Genomic DNA, 17,074 nt, shown 5'->3' with positions numbered 1-17,074 from the left:
CAACCACCATGACAAAATGAAAACACACACCCACAATTAAACTGATAGTTTATCACATTCTCTCCCCTACCAGATTCCAATAGTGATCTTGCATGGAAGCCCTGCTGCAAATACTGCTGGTGTTCAATGTGAATTACAAAAATTGCAGAAAAAGAAAATTTAAAAACTGATTGTGAATTACAACAAAACTACATTTTGCATTATTTCAAAAGATCAACATTTAAAAAGTAACCTGTTCTTATGAAAATATTGTAGCTATAGGCAAGGCAACTTAATAGCTGGGATTGAGTAAATGGAAGAGACCCACATTTTTAGTGAAGGCAAGCAGAAGTAAATTTTAATTTTCACCTTTGTTCAACTAAATTTTCTGACAAATCACAAGCACCGGGCAATGCATTTTATCTATTCTTCATTTCGCTCTGTAAAAGGTGATAAATAATTTTCATTGATAATCCTAATAGTATTTCTGTTTTTCAAATCATATAAATAAGAGCAGAACAGTATTTCATTGGACAACTTTTCCCCCAATTGTTATTTAACTTTTTGTGTGACAGTTATTTTGTTGGTAACCCATGTCTAATGGACCGTCTCTAATTAAAGGAAGAAGCTTCAAAGTAAAAATATTTACTCTTTGGTTAAAAAAAAATCAAAAACTCAGGTAAAGGAAAAAAATAAAGGTAAAGGAGTCCCTGTGGATTTTATTCCACTAGTCATTGCTGACTTTATCCACTTAAATCCTAACCCCATTTTTAAAAAAAACCTTGTTACGTTACAAATAAAATAAAGTTACCCATTTAAATTTGATTCATTTCTAATAACAGAAGAGGTAATTTTGTAATAAAAATCAGTATTGTTACTTCAAATGGCAACATACTTAACCCTGTGTAATTAAACCTTTTCTTCCGACTATACTTATCATCACATCCAAGAGGATTGTTAATGTGAGTCCTGCTGACCTTTTTTTTTTAGTAACTGAAAATGATTTTACAATCAACATGTCACAAATTATTAGAATTCTTTTTTTATACAGAGCTCATGCTCAAATGTTCAAGACTGTGCCTCAACTAGCTAAGGTTCCCCACGCCAACATAAACTGATGCTACAAGGTTATGCACAGCCAGACTGCTTCAAGGAATTGTACAGTGCAATACTATACACGTTTAGAAATCCTTCTGAGTTGAATGTAAATGAGTTGAGAACTGCAATCTCAAAAATCTGGCCTGGTGTAACTGCACTGTTTCCAGGTATGTTTAATAAGAAAAACTAGAGTATGTACTTTTAATCTCTCCCCCTTCACTTAGATCTAATTTAATTAGAGGCAACTATAATAAGCCTTAGTTTTAGGTTTCACGTATTGATATTGGTTTTTCAAAAAGACTGGGCATTTGTGCAGGAGAGGGATAATGTGAACCTGAGAGGCACTCCAAAATCACTGGGCTCCCATGTGTAAAACTGCAGCCTGAATTATTTTCTAAAAGCATTATGACATTAATGACTGCATTTACTGCCAGAATATCCAGCACTCATTTGACACATATTCTATAATACGTGGCAAACAACAGCACTCAATATAGCCTGAGAAGAAATGCTGCTGTGTAAATACTGCAACTATTCCTGATAAAAGACATTATGGGATATATAGTCAAAAGCTGCCCAATCCCATAATTTATATTGCATAGGTCACAATCACACATATATACACATGCACACGTATGTGTATATATACACATGCAAAGAATATATTAAAAAGACAACAAAGTCTAGTCACAGAGCAATTTACAAGCTCAATATATATTTTATACACTTTGTTGAAAGATTTTAATATTTTACAGTCCTCAGCAGGAAGTATATACACTGCACTGTATGAAAATCTAGGGTTGTCAAAGTAGAAATAGTCTTTTGCAAACTTCTGGATAAGAAAAGATCAAGTATCTTTTTCAAAAATTGTCCTACTTACAGAAAATAGTCCCTACTCACAAAAAAAAAACATCCATGGAATGTACACTAGAGACAAGGCTTTTTTTGACTTGTGAATATTTTAAAGCAAATGAAATCCCAGATTCCCAACCCAACAGTGTCTAGATCCTCATTTTAAACACATTAAGAATCTAGCCTTATTTTTTTAGTCGATAGGCCTCTTATGTGATAAAAAATTGTTCTGTTCAAGAAGTGTTAAGGCTAACTTGGTTTTTCATTTTTACAAATATCCATTTCGGTTCCCTTCTGCACTCCAAGGGATAAATTCTGCCTATAAATAGATAAAGGGCAGTGCAGGAAATAACATTTAGCACTATAGTCAGGAAGCAGTTGCTCCTTCCCATTCCACAAGATACTGAACTTTTCCATCAAGTGTAACCCGACGTGCCAAAACACGGTATTTTTCACCACAAGCTATCCTACCTGCAGCACCAAAGTAACTGGTAATAGAGTTCTTGAGATGATTAAGCTGCAACTCCTGATCTGCCAAATTATTCAAAATCTCCGTATTGAGTTCATCATATTGATAGTCATCTTTGCCTTCATCTTCTTTTACAATTTCTGGGTTCTGAATCTGGAGTGCTTTTCGTGGAAGACGTCCTCTTCTCCTTAAGTGGGGTATCGTGGATGGCCAAGTTCTTCCTGTTCGTGTCCTTTTTCTAGAATCAGATAAACTGCAAAGCACATACAATATTAATTAAAAATTTTAGAATATGTAATACCACAACAAAATCTACTCTACTCTTAATGTCATCTTTGTTAGATACAGCGAAGTTCAATTAATGCTGAATCAAATGGAAACAAAACTTAAACTAGAAGTATGATTTTGGTGAGATTTATGGCCACATTTCATTCATGGATTGTTGGAGACAATTTAGCTCTCAGGAGTAGGGGCTGTGTTTCATAGGGACATTTTAGGTATGTTTTATCTTTTACAACACTATATACACTTGAGTAATTTTTCTGGAGCATTTGTTTTATATTTGCACTACAGCTGATCAGAGCTAACTTGATTCTAGCTACTAATGTTACTTAAGACATGACACATTCAGCCACATTACTGGAAGCCAGAGTGTACCAATGCATAATTTACTAATTTAGCCTGTCCATTTTTAAACTGATTTTTGCTCCTAAATTTGTCAAGCGTTTCTAAAATAAGGGAAAGCAGATTCCTTGTAAGCTTGCCAAGAACATGGATCTTCTTCCAGTGCATCTCATAAATGCAACTGCTTCTAAAATTTGTATCAGGGGAAAATGATATAATTTTGTTGTTACTACACTACTTCCATGGAAGGAAGTAAAAGGGAGGGGAGTCTCAATCTTCTTTGACAAATTGGAGGCTCTAGCTAACTAACCAAATCTGCTGTTTTAGATACAGCCACTCCCTATGTTCCAACATTTGGAGATGCTACTGAAAAACATTGGCAATTTTATCATAAAGATCCTCATGACTGCAATTTGTTTAAACCTATTTAAATACACAGACACATCATTCAAAAGTACACTCCCACTACACGATTTTTGTTATTAGAGGTCAGCATATTGTAGAAATTTAAAACTTTTCAAATATTTAAAAGTCATAAGAGTTAACAGCTCAAGATAGTATAGGTGAAACATACTTCAACATATCAAGTACCTTTAAATAAAACAGCACAACCGATCTATACAGATAGGTGTTTGTAATACATGAAATACTGCACCTGTAATGCTTGGAAATACTGTTTGAGGTAGTTTCTTTTGTACTGGCAGCACCTGTGGATTCCACATCTGAGGTATTGGATGAGTGTGCAGTTCCATCAGATCTTCTGAATGATGTATGGTGTCATAAAATAAAAATTGACAAAGATATTACAATTTCATTGACAAATATTAAATTTTGGCCAAACCAGATTTACTCAGTCAGAAGTGGCATAATTGTTTTTCTAATTTTAAGATAAATGCAGATTAAAATCTCATTGCCAGAACCTTGAAATGAAAGCAAGTTCTTAAATTGAAATTATCTCCTCCCTTATTAGGCATGGGGAAGGATATTACAATCCAATCTTAAGATCCGTTTTTAAAGAGTTAAAATTATGGGGAGGTAATCCTCATTTAGCACTGGAGCCAGCAAAATGGTTGTGAAGCAAAACAACCTCCAAGTGAAACCACAACTGTGTTAAAATCTTATTTCAGCTTTCCTTTGCTTACAAACCTGCAAAGGTCATAAATGTGAGGACTGGTTGCAAAGTTACTTTTTCAATCACCATCGTAACTGTGAATAGAAAGCTGGATGAATATTTTCCCATACATACCCAGTAGTGGTAGGAGAATCCAAAACAGGGGATTCTGGCACTATAACCGGTTCTTTTTCCTAAAGCAATAAAATAGATTTTTTTCAGATTCTGTAAATATTCAAGTCTCTAACTGTTAACATTAAAAAGACAGTTTAACATGTTCATTTTTATTAAATAAGGAAATAATAAAGTAGTACTTATTTTATTAAATAAGTAAACCTGAATACCACTTACCAGAATAGATGGCTCAGACATTCTTTGAATCATTTTTCTAGTATATGGGCCAGGGGGACGACCTACAGACTTTTTCTTCCCCTTTCTTTCTACACCATTAGTGACTTCCCTGGAAAAGAGTTTTAGTTTTAAACAGTAATATTGGTCTGTATTTATTAACAATTTCATTTCTGTATAAGTGAAATATAAAAACATGATATCAATTACACCCCATTAGAACCAGCAGAGAAAACCACTTTCAATTTATATTGCTGCACTATAACCACAAAACTTTCTAATCTGTCACTACAGAGAGGAAAAGTAATCAGAATTGTACCAATTGCCAACTGCAAAGAGATGATCTACCATATCACATCCCCAAAGATTGTACTAAACAGTCAGGTCTTAAAAGATTTTCCTAAAATCCCAACAGTATTGATCAGACTGGCTGCAGTGCTATTCCAAAGGATAAAAAGGCATAAAAAGGCATGTATTCCCTGAGGATGGCAATCCTTCAAGGACAAAGGAGGCTCTCTTCACTAAATGTTATTGAACCGCCACAACAGCTGTGAGAAAAAAGTCCCTAAGATATTTAAGTTTCAAGCAAGGTAAGCAATTACCAGTTGGCTTCTTGAATTGCGCTAGAAGCCAACTGGCAAAGAGTGTAGTTCATGCAATAGTAATGTTACTTATCAAAAGAACTCTTAAGTATAAGTGTCATTGCATTCTGGACAATTTTTAGTTTTTGGATGATCTTCAAGGACAGCCCCAGGTAGATTAAACTGTACTAATTCTACTGAGAAGTGACCAACATGTATGGTCCAGGAATGGCCATAACTTTTGCCCAAAATGGAACACTACAAAGACCTGAGCAGAAACTGGGAGTCTGACATAACCTCCAGATTATGAACTATTTCAGTCCAGAAGATCACAACCCTCCTCAGAATCAAACATGAAATACCACTAGTCTCAGATGTTTTGCATGCTCACATCCAGAGTCTTTCTCCAAGATGATCATAGCTTCTAAGCACTGAGATAGCACCTTAACTATCTCTCCTGTTAAGCCCAGGGTGAAGCTATACAGCTAGGTTCTGTAAACACTGATGATACTTAACCCGATACTGGCAAATAAACTTTTTCAACAGCTTCTTGTTAAATAGAAAGAAAAAGAGCCCTATGGCAGCACAGAAAAAGAATTTGAGTTCAACTTTCTCCAGTCACTGTTACCAGCTGGAATCAACCCAGAGGAAGGAGGAAAATCAATGCAACACAATAACCTCTGAATCTCCAGAGATGTTTCAGACAGATACTACAATCAATGTTTATCAAAGGTTGGTAAGAAATTAAGTAGAACTGGGAGGGCTGCACCAATCCTTTCCCTATAGGTAATCCAAAGAAGCTATCAATTCAGTGTCAATATAGTATTCAGGTACTATCATCCAAATAAAAGTAATACAGAAGTGCTGAAAAAGATGCTGATCAGAGACAACCTTCTTGTGCTGTGCACATAATTGCAATAATCGATTGTGCAATTCTTTTTTAAAACTGATTAGATTTATCACAACTGCTTGAAATTTTAAGAATAATTTATTAAACAACATTCCTTCATACTAGAAAATGCAACACTTCCATTCATCCTCCTTGGGATGTGCTTGTCTACTGAAGTAGTATGGGGTATTGACGTTCCTCTACCAATCTGTCCTATCTCAAGATTTCAACAAGTTTATTTTCTAGGCCACTGATTTTATAGAAGATAGCCAGCTATGCAGTATACTCCTTCCATTTGCTGTTGATAGTCAAAGCTTTAACCTGAGTTTAGCAAGTCATTTTGCTCAAACATAAAGACAGTAAACATAAAGAGTTTACTGCACAAAACTACTCGTTTTAACTCTTGGCCAATTCTGTATTAAGATCACACATAGCTTGTATTAGCCAACTACTAACTTGATCTGGATAGATATATCATATGCTTTGTACTACTACTTAATAGTACCTACTTGGATTGAGCACTTTTATGGTACTGTATGCAAGGGCGAAAGTAGCAATAGCTGTTAGAATTACATCTTCTATTTATTTCCCACCTTTATTATTTCTTTAATAACTCAAGGTGGCAGACATACATAATACTCCTTTCTGCTATTTTCCTCATAACAACATCCTTGTGAGGTACACTGGGCTAAGACAGTAACTGGCCCAAAGTCACCCAGCCAGCATTCATGGCTAAGGTAGGACTAGAACTAACAGACTCCTGGTTTCTAACCTGATGCTTTAACTACTAGACCAAATTGGTTCTTTATGCTATTCTAACTGCACAAGTTCAACCTGGTCTAACATGGGCAACCCTTGACTCCCTAGCCTTTAGGACTCTCCTTAGTTCCAATTAGTCTTTTGTTGGGGATCTACATACAATTCTTTCAGCTTTGTCTGTCTGTCATTTTATGGAGTTGTAGTCTATTTACCTCTGATCAGGCACAGGCTTAGATGATTTTCTGCCTTTAATTTTGAACTCATGGGAAGTTCCCTCAGGTTCTTTCTCAGCCTTAAAAGCAGCATTTGGTGGGCAAGGAGGAACACGAATTCTTAAGCCGAACAAATGTTTTTTCTTCTTTATTTCCTTTCCAGACATAAACCTGCATTTCAAGATATTAAATGCAGAACATGAAGACAAAACTCATTTCTTCAGATATGCAGTTTCATTTATTAACAAATGTATGAACTACTCATAGCCTGCTCAAATGCCAACATTAGGAAAAACATAAGTAAACCTTCATATAATTTCTACTTCGAAATAAAGTCGGACTTAAAGATTTAGAAAAACAATAATATTTTGTTGCAGCTACACATGTTTTTAGATAACACTTAAAAAAACTGTAGATTATTATCTGATTAAACTAAAGGAACTAAAAGAGAAAATTGTATAAAACCCTTATCGACTTACATGGTCTTGTAATCATTTAATGCCTCTAGAACATGTTCATATCTTTCAGATTTTGGTGTGTCTGCCAGCTGTAAAGTATCAAGTGATTTAATCTACTGAAATGTGCAGTAAAATCCATAAGCACTAATACTTAACAATTCAAAGAGATATAAAACACAGCAGCATTCTAGAATTTCTTATGTAACAGGGCAAAATTCTAAAATACCTACAGTAGCATATTAACAAACAAGAGGGGAATAGAAGTTTAGTTATCTTCATTCAACAGAAAAGGCATTGAATAAATTGTTCTATAGCTATCTGAATTACTAAATATCACTAAATATTAATATTTATGGGTGTAATTTTAATACTGAAATTTAAATACTTGTTCCTTTGGTAAAATAAGAGCACTCTGCATTCTGTGTCTGATAAAATAAATATTTTAATAGAAGAATTTGTTGAGGAAATGACCACTGGATTCTGCAAATGGCTACAAATGCTGGTTGGTTTCCAAGCACCCAAAATGTGATCAAATGATTGGGGGTGTAGCCATTGAAACTTTAAAATGGCATCATAACATTTTTCTGGGGAGATTTGAGGTAACTTTGAAGTAACATATTGTAAGGATTACATATATAAACATTTTTATTGAAAAAATCTATTTAAAAAAGATAAAGTTGTTTTAAAATTCAAACTTCTGTCAGTTACAAGACCACACTTTATATATTACTATATATAAGATAGACAAAATATGTGGATTATGTGTAACTGTAGGAGGAGTGGCAGAACCTGGGGGCACAGTTAAAAGAGGGATCAGCCTAGAATCCCTACGTGGCCAGAAGCAAACTAAGGCTAACCTCCCTTGAATTTTGCTGACCCTTATATAATGCCAGGGAAATCTAACCATTAGTTGAGAAGATTCCTGTGCATAGGCATAAGTAGCAATAAATGTTTAATTGGATCTTCATGTGTGGACCTGATCTTTTGCATCTGACATCTGACTTTCAAATCTTAATACAAATAAAAACACTTAAAAGAAATAATCTCAAAAACAACAGTTCACAAGCATGTCAACATTAACCAGGAAAACAAACTTTAAATCTAGTACAATTTTACTATAGATTGAACAATTGTTAAAATATATCTAGACAGTTTAACTATTTGATCTTTTGAACTATAGAAACACATAAACAACATCCATATTTCAAAAACTTACTTCACCAGGATGGAGTCGATCCCAATTTTCATTAATGTATGTCATGAGTTCAAGTTCTGAATCAAAATATTTCTTTTTATGAATAACACTTAGGTTGTAAAGGCATAGATGTGCTATATCTACCCTAGAATTCAGAAGTTTAAATAACAATTAGTAAGTTTTAACATTTTAAACATAAGAACATTAACTGTCTAACTCATTGCAGCTGATTGGCCCTGACCAACTTGCTGCAGGACAATTCAATGAGATAATTCAAGAGAGGGATAAGTGAATTGCAGTGGGCCTTGTCTCGCTTTACATTTGAACCTTCTCAGGTTGGAAGTCCTCAAGGCTGAGGTGAGCTGCAATTTTACTTGCACCTCTCTCCAGTTATCCTGTGTTGAACTGTCCCATGGCGAGTTGTCCCATGGTGAAGCAGCTGCGACAAGATGGCCATGGCAAGTCAGCTGCAGCAAGTTGGCCCATTCTGTAATGACAGGCACAACTATTGCCTGCCAACAATCAGCAGATCTATTTCACTAAAAAAATCCTGCTTTCTAAATATTTTGTTTTTCACTTTCTCAACTGAAACCAGAAGGGAAGAGGATAACGAAATTAATATATCCATATTCTAATTACTTGTGCAAAGTCCATTCAAATAATGGAACTACAAAACTATCTTTACAGAGATGTGCAATAAGATGCTGAATATTTTTGTCCAATATTGATTTAAATTGTACTTACCACTGCAAGGGTAAACGTTTGAGGTATTCTGGTCCAGAACTACAAACTGAACAAATGAATGTATAAAACCTTTAAAAAAAGTTTAAAAGGCATATTCAGTGTGTGAACATATTTGTTTTTAAATTGTACTGACAGCAATTCATTTGACAAGATATTTAAGACTACAAAAAACAAATCTGTTTTCATAGTTAAAGTATATCAACAAGTGATAAATAAAAGATTGTTTTCAAACAAATAGTGAAAAGTCTGGGTCTATGTTCTTATCAATCTTTTAAATGTTTTTATCTTCATGATAAAATTTGACTCAGGGAAGACCATAAATAGAATAAGTCTAACAATGCACTGAAATAGCAGCATATTTATTTATTAATGTATCAATAAAAATATCAGAGTTTGTGTCAAAAGCATTACAATTAAAATAAGGCATTCCAACGGACATAAAATTTAAAATATAAAAGATTTAAAATATAAAAGATTAAAATTAAACAGATCTTGCCTAGAGTATCACAGTTACAGTCATGGAGAATATATGAGTACAGGACTGAATACAGTTCTTCCCAAAGGGGATAACTAACACACAACAGAAGATCAAAGAAAAATATCTTACCTGTCACCGTACAGCATTGGCTTTTGCAGGCACTGCACACAAGCCTCATGGAACCACTGTTTACATTTGCAGCACTGCAGCATCTTCAAATACCAGCTTCATTAACAGTAAGAAAAAATGAAGATTGTTATGCAGTAAATACCTCACTAGTAAATCTAGCAGAAAAGCATGTGGTTACATGACTATGAAGTTTAGAACTAATAAAATCACACCATTTATATATATAATAGACTATTTCATATAGAAATAAAAGTTCCCAGACTAGAGACAGGAAAGTTGTCTTTTGGCAGTTTGCTGATCCATGAACTTATAGCAAATGGAGTACCATCCTATTTCATGTCATTCTCAGTTAGCATTTCTTAAAGTGGCTGCTTTAAGAAAAATAAAATGAAAGCTACACCAGTAGTAGTTATATGAGAGTTGCTCCTGAAGATTTAACTGGTCACTATGCATTCATTGATACTTCTGCCTTTTGCAGATTTCATCTTTATTAAACATAACACAAAGGCAGAGTTTATACGACAAGCTAAACCAAAATCAAACACTGACATGATTTAGCACTATGTCTTAAACCAATCAACTTCCAAATTTATTCATTGAAACTTGATCCAAGATTATAGTTTAACTATTTTTTTCACACAAACTCAAGAATAGAAAGTATTCTGAGAGCCTGGTACTATGCTCAATAAAGCTGTTTTACGGCATATTTATGAAATATAACACTTGATCTCACACATATTCTTGACAAATAAGAGAACATAGAAAAAAAAACTGAACATATATTTTCATAAGCATGTCAACTCCTTACTCTCCAGGACCTCCACAGTAGCAATAACACTGTTGGGCATTTGTTTTATGGCCTGCATCCCATTCAAGGTCAGCTACATTGTAAGGCAATGTTTGCTTCATGACCTGCAGTGCTTTAGCATTTGGTCCTTTCTTAAGCGCGCCACCTCTCTAAAATAAAATGCATTAAACCGGAAAATGTTAGTATCCAATGCCATACAAAAATCAATTTTCAACTGCAATTATTTTTTTAAGTAATCAACTTACTTTTGTTGTTGTTGCAAAGACACACTGCCGGCAGAGCCATTTATCATCTGAATCTATCACATTAGAACCGATATTTGGTGTATGACACAGTTGATGATAACCTGAATTAAAAAGGAAAAAAAACTCTTTAAGAGAATATAGAGATGTACATCTTCCTCTCCCAAATTAAAATCTATAACCAAACATTTTAAATTAAACGTCCCGATACTAGAAAACACAATATGAGACATTGAGAATGGCATAAATGTAATAAGTATCAATAGAAATGCCTATGCACTTAGGTTTACAGGTAGTCCTTGACTCATAACCAATCGCTTAGCAACCATATGAAGTTACGCAGACCTCCCCAGAGCTACCTACAATCCAGTTTCAAAGTTCCAGTGGCCACTCCCCATAGTCATGTGATTGTATTTTGGACACTGGGCAACTAATCCACATGTATGGCTCTTTACAGCATCCCATGTTCACATGACGATTTATGACATTTGTGAGAAAACAGTGCTTACCTTCCAGATTATGGCATAAAACACCCATTGAGTACAGTGGCTTTGCTTAACAACCAGTGTATTTGCTTAACTGCTGTGAAGGAGGTTGCAAAATTGGGCAAAATCAAAAACTGGTGACCTGTTTAACGGCTGCCACAACTTATGATTGTAATTACAGGCTCAATTACAGTTGTAAGTTAAGGACTACCTCTGCACACAATATACTAATACATTTTTAAAATGTCTACACTTATTTTTTAAAATTACCTTGACCACACTTATCACATATAACCATTTCATTGGGTGCTTCTGAATATTCTTCCTGACATATTGTACAGACCATTTCCCCCGTTTCAGTAGCTCCTAGAACAACAAAAAGACATGGCTTCATACCAAATGAATATATTTTACATTTTGAACGCTGATGGCTAAGTCCTGACATAATGTGATTTGGGTTTTGTTTTGCATAATATGTGAACTCAGCCACTCTGGTCTGTGACCCATGACTTAGAACAGTGTGAATTCAGTTGGGGTTTGACTGGTGTATTTGAGATCAGGAGTTATAAAAGAGACCTATGAATTCTATAAATCCAGCAACTCATCTGTCTTTGGGTTATATATGAACCACACATATTTTGCATTCAGCATGTTGCTCCCCTTATAATTTTCATCTCTACTTAAATCAATTACATTTCTAGCTGCCCTTCCTCTTTATCACTCACCACTATAGATAAGTGAATGGTCAACCCTTTCCTCATGCCTGCTGCACTCTGAATCTCAACTGGAAAGAGTTTGTAAATAAATCCATGTTTTACATTAATTACTAAAGGATCAAATCATCATCATCATGATATAAGATTCTTGCCTGTTTGTATGTCCTTCCAGAGAACCCAAGACTTGGAACTGTCTTCAAATATAACGAAGCAGCTCTGCTTAAGTTTGTTTATCTGAAATAAAAATAAATTTGCAGCCATAATAGCAACTTGCAATTTTGCCACAAAACATTGTAAGCCACTAAGGTTAATTAAAAATGGATTACCTTTTTGATAGTTCCAAGATAAAACAAGCCATCTGACCATCTGGCTAGGACATCTTGACCTTCTTCAAATTTGCACACTGGCTTTTTGGATTTTTGTCCATCCCGTGAGGAGAGTTTGGTCAAGGATATTGGTGGTTTTTGGTTTCGGTGCAAAGGAGACCGCTTGTGGACCACTGAATTACCCACCCCCGTAGAGTCTCTAAAATACAGACATATATAATGAACATGAGCAACTTCTAAAATATTAAAAGCTAACGTTCAAACCACAACAAATTTAACTGAGAGTGAGACTTATATTTAACCTCCAGACATATCTGAGACAAGATGAAGCCACTATGTAATTTTTTAAATTGGAAATTTATTGTAATTCAATATACAATGAAGAAATATGCCATAGTCCTAGAAAGTAACAGTTAAATCTATGACTTGAGTGCTTATTATTTCTACAGTGTTCATCTAATCTGCTGAAGATGTGCTTACATCTTGGTTTTCTCAGATACTGTCTCAGTACATTTCAAGCTGTATTAAAACCTGCACATGGCAATTTTACTGCATTAAAAGAAAAAGCACTTTGGGCTATTATCAAAAACCTATGTAACATACATTATGTAAAATTATTTAGCAGCAACTGGTTACTAGTAAGTGGTTTTCATATTTTACATACAATACAGTATTCAGCCCATAATCATTTCTATCACTATACAAACATAGTGTTCTCTTGGTTCATTGAGCCCTTACACAAACACTGAAACAATACATCATAACTAAGGCATTTGCAAAGATATGAAGAGAAATAAACAGCCCTGATTCTTTTTAATTTTGCGGAGGATGAAGGGTCAGAAAGCAAGAATTCAAACAAAAGTGTTATTGCCAAGTTCAGTGTTCTATTCTTTTTGCAACACAGGAAATATATTCCATAAGCTTACTTTAAACTTTCACAGAATAATTCATATAGAATTATACAGAAAATAGAAAAACAGGCTATTAAACTGAGAGAAATAATACTTTGTATATCTTTAGAGATATTATCAGGGATAGACCTTGTTGGCAAAAAAACGCTAAATCTCGATTAACTGAGTTAATCTAATTGCTTGGATTTGTACAGAACACTGAACTATAAATTATAACTATATTTTTTGGGGGGGGAGGGGGGTTGCACAATACACTTAGTTTTTGGAATTTGTTTCCTGCAAGAACACATTCAATGTAACAGAAGTCTGAACTGCATACTCATCTTAATAAGCAAGCAAGCAAACACACACACACACACACACACAGAGGGAAGGAGGGGGAGAGAGAGAGGGAGGGAGGGAGGGAGGGAGGGAGGGAGAGAGAGAGAGAGAGAGAGAGAGAGAGAGAGAGAGAGAGAGAGAGAGAAACACTCAGGTGACAGGCAAGGCTAAACAGGAGCAGAAGCAATGTCTTTATTAAGTGTGGTAGTTAGCAATGACAGAATTATACCTGGCTGCCATACATTATTTCATTCACTTTTAACATATCACCAGTATGCCTCAATTATTTAGTCAGATTTCTCTTTCCCACTTCTTCCATTCCCCCATAAGATCAGTCCCAATTAAACAATTGATTAAAATTCTGGTCAAGCTTATTGTAATTTATTTACTTACATTTGTGGAATTCCAGTTCTTTCTATCCACATTTCTTGACTGGAATTTCAAGACCTATTTTGACTGCCTAGGAATAGTTGTGAATGGTGAGAACTCCAATTTCCTAATATGAAAAATGATGTCACTTGGCTAACACTCCACAAATACTGAAAGGAGCAAGAGCAAAAGTAACAAGCTCTTTTAACAGCAACAACAATGCTGTTAAAAGGTATAAACAGCTTTGCCAGGAAACAAGAAAAAATAGGAAATGGAATAATAAGCACAACACACACATCCTGCAAATAAATAATGCTTTCCCTAAACATTTTTAAGCTAAGAATCATCAAATATTATACTCTTTTATCACAGAGTAATTGCTCTGGGGAGAGGTAATGTCTTTTTTGCACCTTTTATCAGCTTTATATTTTTTTAGTAATCTATCACAGATTTAGGGTTCCTAATATATCATTGTAGTTGTTAATGTTGACATTAACAGTACACTACTATTCAAATGCAATTTGAAAGGATAGCGTATAAGCAAATTGAAAATATACAACTCATTAGAGAAATGCAGCTTTGGGTGGAAGAATTAAAAGCCACATTTGGCTGTGTGAAGTGCTGAGGACTATAGTACAAAGCACAGGTGGCCAGGATGAAAACAAGATATTCAATTTAACATTTTAAAAATATAGTTAGCATGGTTATTTGCCATGTAATTAAAAATTATATTTTTTTAAGAAACAGTTCAAGAGAGTGCTAGGGGCTGTACTGAAAGCCTCAGGGGCTGCAGGTGGCCTCAAGGTTGTTTATCCCCTCCCACACCGTACAAGATCAAAACTGCTTTTTCATTTATCAGTAGTACCAAACCTTTTTTTTCTTTTGACTCATAGACCCTTTTCCCATAACACATTTAACCAGATCAGTTACAAAGGCAGCAACTGTCTTTGTACAATGTGCTAAAGCTTGATTTGTTTTAATTATGGTCAATTTTTTTAATATGGTTTAAAATGGGGTGTAATCCCACTTGATGGATAATAGTTCAATATACTGTATAAACTTAAGAAGTTAATTCATTAATTATGTTAAACAAACTGAAAACACACACAAAGAGGTACATATAGCAATTGTACAACATAAAGCAGGAGAGGGGGGGGAAAAAGAAAAGCTGTCTGAGCTTATATATATATATATGCTGTCTCAGGGAACAGGACTGCAAAATCTTTAAACCTAGGTCCCGTTTATTATTAGGTAAATAATTAATAAGGTAATTATCGGTTACTAAATCATACATAAAATAACGAGAACTAGTATACTGGCATTAGTTATAGCAACAAATTTACCAACCCCTTCTTTTGGAACGACCTCTTTTTATCGACCCTGGAAACAAAAACGAAAAAGATGATTTCGAGTCCCATTTGCAGACCGAAATTATGGCAATGCAGAACTTCCTCAATGATTTATTTATTTATACATATATATATATTTATATGATCACTAGAGAAGATTATCGCCTTTGTAGGACACCCAGGCGCCCCCATATATATTTATTTATATTATATTTATTTATGTGTGTGTGTGTGTGTACACACATACATGTATAGCCAACCCCAGTTACGCTTCATGTTGCAGCGCAAGGGATGCCCACACCCACCCACCCACCCACCCACCCCACATCTCCCTCCTTAAACAAAACTCGGCCAGCGGGGCCGAAACGTCGCTTTCTCCCCGTCCCCTTTCCCGCAACGTCAACCGACCGGGAGAGCGGAAATGTTGTAACGTTTCTTTCCCCTTTCAAAATCAATAGACGGCGGGATCATTAAGAGAGGAAAAAAAGCCGGGAAACGGGAGAGAGCTGGTTTCCCTTCCCCTTGCCACCATCCGGACCCTGCGATCAATAACGGATCGCTGATCTCCTCCCTTGACCCTTCCTCTCGCTCACCTCATTCGGTCTCTCCAGTTGGGCCACTCGCTTCATGCAGGGAAATCAATGGCGCTCGATGCGCTCTAGCCCGAGAAGCCGCTTTTCGGCCGGGCTTTCTCGCCGCCCTCGGAAAGGGCAAACCCGCGCGGGGGGAGGGGGGGAGGAGGGGAAGGGAAGCCAACAAGGGGAGGCTCAAGCCCGAGGCAGCCTCACGGGCAGCCCGGCTCCACAACAACCCTTCGCCATTTTGCTTTCCCGCGGAGGAGAAGCTGGTGCATTGTGGGAAACACAAAGGAGCTGCTTCGGCGGCGGCGGCAGCGGCGGCAGCCCCTCCTCCTCCGCCCCTCCCCTCCCCTCCAAACGGTACAATCCCCTCAGGCCGGGCCGGCCGCATCGAATCAGCGCTCCGTTCGCCTTCTCCCTCCGCGGCAGTGAAGAGGCGAGCCCGCCCGCGGAAGGATATCGTCTCCTCCGCCATCTCGATAGTCGGTGAACAAAGGCGGACTATTTTTCAAAGAGGGGTTAATCTCTCCTCTTTGCCACGGGGCGCAGCGGGGTGGGGTCGACCGTAACGTTGAAAGCAAGGAGGAGGAAATCTTTGAAATTAAAAAAAAAACAACAAAAAACAGCTCGGTTTAGAGTCTCTCACTATTTTAAGAGCGTAAAAGTAATTTGAACAACCAACGTTCCCTTTTGCACGCCCGCCTGGCTCTGGAATAGTGTGGCCGCGTTTTTTTCTTTGTTGTGTGTATTCTGCTTGCCTGGGCACCGAGCTCTTCAAACGGTTGTACTAGTCACACTTCTAGAGTTCCTGTAACTCCTGTGGGACCCAAAACAACAAAGATGAAAACCAATTGGGGTGGGCAGGAAAAATATTTTACAGAAGAGCCCTCCTAGAAACATAATAATAATAATAATAAAGGAACAAAGAGGGTTGTGTTGGTTTCTGAAGAGAAAGAATTCACGATTTGGATAACACTGATTAGGGTCAACCACAAGAACAAAAGCCCAGAAACTTTGAGGTGACTAGCAAGAAAGACTATACA

The 17,074-nt window shown here is 36.1% G+C and overlaps 1 protein-coding gene across 7 annotated transcripts in view; it reads right to left on the bottom strand.

The window, feature by feature from the left end:
• Window positions 1–1,772: 1,772 nt before the first annotated feature.
• Window positions 1,773–17,074, bottom strand: part of MTF2 (metal response element binding transcription factor 2) — a 37,877-nt gene continuing 22,575 nt past the window's right edge. For 2 of the 7 annotated variants that reach the window (XM_058175833.1, XM_058175834.1), the window contains exons 3-18: window positions 16,047–16,848; window positions 15,452–15,484; window positions 12,504–12,702; window positions 12,330–12,411; window positions 11,732–11,827; window positions 10,980–11,080; window positions 10,735–10,883; window positions 9,927–10,022; window positions 9,320–9,388; window positions 8,597–8,720; window positions 7,402–7,493; window positions 6,923–7,093; window positions 4,485–4,593; window positions 4,269–4,327; window positions 3,678–3,782; window positions 1,773–2,651 (exon numbers count right to left, since the gene is read on the bottom strand). In XM_058175833.1, coding sequence (XP_058031816.1) covers window positions 2,297–2,651; window positions 3,678–3,782; window positions 4,269–4,327; window positions 4,485–4,593; window positions 6,923–7,093; window positions 7,402–7,493; window positions 8,597–8,720; window positions 9,320–9,388; window positions 9,927–10,022; window positions 10,735–10,883; window positions 10,980–11,080; window positions 11,732–11,827; window positions 12,330–12,411; window positions 12,504–12,702; window positions 15,452–15,484; window positions 16,047–16,051 — 1,845 coding nt within the window. In that variant the 5' untranslated portion in view covers window positions 16,052–16,848 and the 3' untranslated portion in view covers window positions 1,773–2,296. Of the gene's footprint in view, window positions 2,652–3,677; window positions 3,783–4,268; window positions 4,328–4,484; window positions 4,594–6,922; window positions 7,094–7,401; window positions 7,494–8,596; window positions 8,721–9,319; window positions 9,389–9,926; window positions 10,023–10,734; window positions 10,884–10,979; window positions 11,081–11,731; window positions 11,828–12,329; window positions 12,412–12,503; window positions 12,703–14,128; window positions 14,232–15,451; window positions 15,485–16,046; window positions 16,849–17,074 lie in introns of all 7 variants that reach the window. The other 5 variants (XM_058175835.1, XM_058175838.1, XM_058175836.1 and 2 more) reach the window with 5 other exon arrangements.

This window comes from Ahaetulla prasina, chromosome 3 (assembly GCF_028640845.1).
Source record: "Ahaetulla prasina isolate Xishuangbanna chromosome 3, ASM2864084v1, whole genome shotgun sequence".
NCBI classification, from domain to species: Eukaryota; Metazoa; Chordata; class Lepidosauria; order Squamata; family Colubridae; genus Ahaetulla; species Ahaetulla prasina.
Note: the sequence above shows the minus strand (reverse complement) of the source record. Positions and strands in the feature narration are given on the sequence as shown.